At 42.9% G+C, this 6000-nt stretch overlaps 1 protein-coding gene across 1 annotated transcript; it reads left to right on the top strand.

Moving 5' to 3' along the window:
• Positions 1-2606: 2606 nt before the first annotated feature.
• On the top strand, positions 2607-5252 carry LOC106848166 (zinc finger protein 280B-like). Its single transcript, XM_014867894.3, is given in 1 exon segment — positions 2607-5252. A coding segment is annotated over 1 exon segment (720 nt). The 5' UTR covers positions 2607-3408; the 3' UTR covers positions 4129-5252.
• The last annotated feature ends 748 nt before the right edge of the window (positions 5253-6000 follow it).

The following is a 6000-nucleotide window of genomic DNA, read 5'->3' as shown; positions in this document are numbered from 1 at the left end:
CAGATGTTAGCTCAGAGCCAGGCTTCCTCAGCAAAAAGAGGAGGACTGGCAGTAGTTAGCTGAGGGCTAATCTTCCTCAAAAAAAAAACAAAAACAAAAAAGAAGTTTTCACATATTAAATTATATAGGTAAGCCATTCTGATTAAATCTGATTCAGCCTAAAACTTGTTTTTCCCAGAGGAACCTGACTTATGGCCCACCAAACATCTATTGTATATCTGCTTAAAACATTTTCTCGCAGGCAAAGAATGCACTCAAAGATAAGGATGAATGCCTCCTTTTCTCTGACACCAATACCAGTACTTCTTTCGAGATAAGCTTTTCTTCCCAGAAATCTTAGGTCAAGTTGACCTGCTGTGAATGTGCTAAACTGTGGCAAAATATCTCCTTGTGACTTTGGGGAAGAAATTGTATTCCTGTCACGCTTGATGCATGTTCTTTGTTCTGAAATGGTATATAACCATGCCATAAACCATGCTTCGCCGGAGTGCTTTCTTCCCTGGGGAAGAGAGTGCTTCCGAGCTAGTCCTCACGTTAGCCCAATACATCTCACCTTATCTCTCTTATCTAGAGATTGGTTATTGATTGTGTGCACTGACAAAGTTATCATCATATCCATTGTAGGGAGGATATTATTTTATACAAAACTTTTGATTTAGACACACACACACACACACACACACCCCTACATACTAGCTGAATTTCTCCCTTGCACGATAGTGTTAAATCATTTAGATTTGCATTTCACTAAATTCTTGGAGAGTGTGGAATTAGTGGGTTCTGCTCTGTTGTACACATAGATGATCAGATTAATAACAGATACTATTTATTTATGTAGCAAAGATTTAGCACTGGCAGTGTGCTAGGCATTGCTCTAGAAGCTAAGGATACAACAATAAATGAAACACAAGCCCCTGCCCTCATGTAGCTTACGGTTTAGCGGGTGGAGATAGAGAAGCAGCAAAATATATTTTATATATTGTGTGTTAGGCAAGTGAAACGCTAAGTTGAACAGCAGCATTGGGGCGGAAGCTGGCATGGGTGTTAGGGCAGGTTCTGATTTTTGGTAGCATCGTCAGAGAAGGCTTGCTGAGAAGCTGCGGACCTGAAGCAGGTCGGGAGCTGGGATCGGAATATCTGAGGAAAGAGCCTCTAAGGCCAAGGGAGCAACAAAAGTCCTGAGGAAGTACAGGGTCTGGCGCCTTCCAGACTCATGAAGCTCTGGTGGCTGCAGTGGAGAGAGGGAGGTGCAGAAAAGACAACGACCAGTGGGCTTGGATGGGTGGCCTAGGGCTCTTTGGGCATTTTATGTTCACTGGCATTTCTTCTGAGTGAGTTGAGAAGCCACTAGAGAGTCCTTGGCAGCTCTCCTAAGTTTTTTTATTTTTGAGGAAGATTAGCCATGAGCTAACATCTGCTGCCAATCCTCCTCTTTTTGCTGAGGAAGACTGGCCCTGAGGTAACCTCCCTGCCCATCTTCCTCTACTTTATATGTGGGATGCCTATCACAGCATGGCTTGCCAAGCGGTGCCATGTCCACACCCGGGATCCAAACCGGCGAACCCTGGGCTGCCAAATTGGAATGTGAGAACTTAATCACTGTGCCACCGGGCGGGCCCCTCTCCTAAGTATTTTAACAGGTGCATTGGAGCTGCCATGGGGAGAAATGACACGGGTGGTGTAAAGCCAGAAACTTCTGCAATGATCTAGGGAGAGAATATGGTGCCTTTGATCAGGGAGGGGGCAGTGGAAGTAGTAGAGAGTGGTCAGCTTCTGGATACCTTTAGAAGACAGAGCAGACAGGATTTGCTCACTGACAGGCTGTAGGGTGTAGAGGAAAGACTGGCAAAGGATGTCTCCAAAGTTTGTGACCAGAGCCACTGGAAGAGTATACTGAGAAAAGGAACACTGCAGGAGGAGCGTGGGTTTTTTTTTGCTTTTTGGGGTATTTTTGTGACAAAGATTGGCCCTGAGCTAACATCTCTTGCCAGTCTTCCTCTTTTTGCTTGAGGAAGATTGTCGCTGAGCTAACATCTGTGCCAATCTTCCCCTATTTTATGTGGGATGCTGCCAAAGCGTAACTCAACAAGCGGTGCTAGGTCTGTGCCTGGGATGGGAACCCGTGAACCCTGGGCTGCCAAAGTGGAGTGCATGAACTTAACCACTATGCCACTGGGCTGGCACCGAGGAGCAGTTTTTTAGGGGACTACCTAGAGCTCAGTTTGGTAAGATTGGTTAGAAATCTTAGCTATCCCGGAGGGTATATCTGGAAGTAGGAGGAAGCTAGTGAGACACTCAGGGTGCAAAAATGAAGGAGGCATGTGCTCTGAGATGTTGAACCTGTGCCTCCTTAAATCTTGTAATGCCTCACATGCTTCACCCTACTGATGGCCCTGCAAGAGGGCACATTGGGCAACTGCAGTAGACTTAGGGGGCTGGAGAGGTAACGTTGGAATTGACATGTCACTTAAATGCTTAGAGCCCGTTTCCTCACATGTAAAATAAGGATGTTAACAACTACCTCAGTGTTTCAGGGGAGGATTAAATAAGACAATGATTTTGTCTTTTGAAATAAACACTGACTAATGTCACATGGTTGCTCTTAGGTGGCAATTTACACAAAGAAAGCCCTGGAAATTGAATGGATCACTTCAAGTAAAAAGCAGTCGTAAAGTGGCAGATTTCTTCTTGCTGTGTGAGGAGGAACAAGCACCAAAACCACCACGAAAGAACACGGGAGAATCCAAATAGAGGGACAGGGATGATGAAGATGGTGAGCTGATCTTTGTTGGAGGGGAACATGTAAATGAAGATGCTGAAATTCTCTTTGTCCGAGTGATTTCAAATTCAAAATCAGTCATTTCAAACATTTTGAACAGAGTGTGACCCCAGGATCATATTCAAAAAGAAACAAAGGCCGCTTGAATCAAGATCCTGCTTGTGTATGGCAGCCTGAAAATCATGTGACCCATACGTCAAAAGCAGCTGCCATCTCACCAGTTTCTCAGTGGAATGGAGAGCAACAGATAGTCCCATTAATTCTGAGCCTTCGTCTAAAGCTGATTATAAAATGAGCTCACCACAAGTCATGCCTCACAATTCCTTAGATTTGCTCTCCTCATGGTCTCAGAGTCTAGCTGGAGCTGAACTTTCTATAGGAGGCAACGAGGAAAGTCCGTGTGCTTCAAAGCAAATTTCCACTTCTGATATAAACAGTGGAAATCCCCAAAAACCTAAATGCAGTGATGGAATCCCAGGAGGATAAGCCTCAGCTGTGGCCCGTTCAGCTGTCTCTCCTATAACCAGCAGGAGTATACCCTCAGAAGGTGTCCCATCTTCACCAAGCCATGTTCAGAAAGGGGCATCATTTTCTTGGCTTATGCAGATGACAAGGCACACTGGGATAGCATGGATCCAGGCACATCAAGTAGCTTGGAAAGGCTGCGAAAAACAGACTTTTTGAGTCTAGCAAGTCAAAGCAAAGCTGTTGATCCCAAGAAAGGAAATCTGATTGTGTTACTTCATGATTTTTACTGTGGACAGCATAAAGGAGACGAGCAGCCAGAACAGAAGACTCACACAAACTTTAAATGCCTCAGCTGCTTGAAAGTTCTAAAAAGTGTTAAGTTCATGAATCACGTGAGGAATCATTTGGAACTTGAGAAGCAGAGAGGTGATGGCTGGGAAATCCACACCACCTGCCAGCACTGCCATCGGCAGTTTCCCACTCCCTTCCAGCTGCAATGTCACATCGAAAGTGTGCACACTACCCAGGAGTCCTCCACTGTCTGTAAAATTTGTGAATTGTCTTTTGAAATAGATCAGGTTCTCTTACAGCACATGGAGGACAATCATAAGCCTGGCAAAATGCCCTATGTGTGCCAAATTTGCAATTACAGATCGTCAGCCTTTGCTGATGTGGAAACACATTTCAGAACATGCCAGGAAAACACTAAGAAATTGTTTTGTCCGTTTTGCCTTGAAATTTTCAAAGCTGCAATACCCTATGGGAATCATCGTTGGAGGCATTGGAACAAGAGAGTCTTTCAGTGTTCCAAGTGCCGGATATAGTTTTTAACTTCAAAGGAGAAAGTGGAGAGCCAAACCAAGAATCATCATCCATTTTAAAAGGCAGAGCAGGGGCCGGCTCCGTGGTGGAGTAGTTAAGTTCGCGCGCTCTGCTGCAGCGGCCCAGGGTTCGGATCATGGGCGCTGACATGGCACTGCTTGTCAGGCCACGTTGAGGCAGCGTCCCACATCCCACAACTAGAAGGACATGCAACTAAGATATACAACTGTGTACAGGGGGGTTTGGGGAGATAAAGCAGAAAAAAAAAAAAGGCAGAGCAATTGGAAGGGTTGCCTCCTGAAACAGTGGTTATGATTCAAACTTTAGTTCAACCAGGATCAAGAGGTGGAGCATTCATTATTGTGAGCAACACTGACGCTTGACTGCCACCTGTAAAAACTAAAAAGAGAAGAGCCATGAACTCCAAGTATTCCAGAAGTCACTTAGCTCGGGTTCTGGCTAAAGGCTATGTTCTACCCACCCCCAGGAATTCTGAAAGGCAGAACAGAGGCTAGGCCATCGTGGCTGTAGATGATAACAAGCAATGTCAGCAACTATCAGATCTTACAGTGACAGTTCTTCAGCTCCCTCCTGTCAAGAAATAGTTAAGAAGTCTTTATGCTCCTTCCCAGTCAACCCCTCCCTGCCAAGTAACCACTATTCACTCCTCTACCACCATAGATTAATTTTTCCCGTTTTTGAACTTCAAGTAAATGGAAGGGTTTTTTTGGTTTTCGTTTTCTGTTAAAGAAATGGGAAGCATTCTCAGTGTGTGTAGCCATAGCACATTCTTTCTTCACTGCTGTGTAGAACCCCATTGAATGAATATGGCACAGTTTCATGCACCCATTTTACTGTCGACAGACTTTGAGGCTGTTTCTCTTGCTATTTTGAATAAAGCTTCCATGAGCCTGTGTGTGTTTTGGTAGACATATGTAGTCATTTCTCTAGGATATATATAGATATGAGAAGAAGTTCTGGAACTCAATAGGTTACCTTTTCAGTTTAGATACTGTCAAACACTTGTTCAAAGTGATTGAAACAATTTATATTTCCACAAGCAATATTGAGAATTTCATTGCTACAGATCCAACACTTGGTATAGTCAGTCCTTTTCATTAGTGCTATTCTCCTGAAGTTGTAGTGGTATCACACTGTGGTTTTCATTTCCATTTCCCTGATGAGTAACGATGTTGAGAATATTTTTTTCATATGGTTATTGGTCACTTGAATATTACCCTCCTTTATTAAATGCCTATTTAAGTCTTCCCTCACTCTTTCTTTTTTTCTTTTTTAGAGATAGGCTGTCTGTCAACTGGGAAGGGCATAATGAAATTTCGTGGCGCTGAAAATGTCCCCCATCTTGACCTTGATGGTGATTCATAGGTGTATATATACATGAAGGTTGGCACTTCATTTTGTGCCCTACTTAAGAAATTCTTGGCTGCTAAGGACATAAAGATATTCCTCCTATATTTTCTTCTAGAAGCTTTACTGTTTAGCCATTAACATTTAGGTCTATGATCCATCTCAAATTTATTTTTTTATTTATGGTGTGATAAATCAAAGTTAATTTTTGTCAAGGTTAATTTTTCCATATGCATATTCAAATTAATATACATATTTTCATTCAATTTTCATATGCATATTCAGCACCATTTACTAAAAAGACCACTCTTTTCCCACTTTAATGCAGTGGAATCTTTGTGTAAATCAGATAGATGACTGTATATGTATTTCTGGACTCCATTCCATTCTGTTTGTCCACTTCTCTATTCTTGTGCTAATACCACAATTATTATAGCTCTTAATTATTGTAGCTCTGCCACTTTGTGTGATGGTTAATTTTATGTATCAACTTGATTGGGTTAAGGGATGCCTAAGAGAGCTAGTAAAACATTATTTCTGGGTGTGTCTGAGGGTGTTTCAGG

Source organism: Equus asinus, chromosome 8 (assembly GCF_041296235.1).
Source record: "Equus asinus isolate D_3611 breed Donkey chromosome 8, EquAss-T2T_v2, whole genome shotgun sequence".
Taxonomy (NCBI): Eukaryota; Metazoa; Chordata; class Mammalia; order Perissodactyla; family Equidae; genus Equus; species Equus asinus.
Note: the sequence above shows the minus strand (reverse complement) of the source record. Positions and strands in the feature narration are given on the sequence as shown.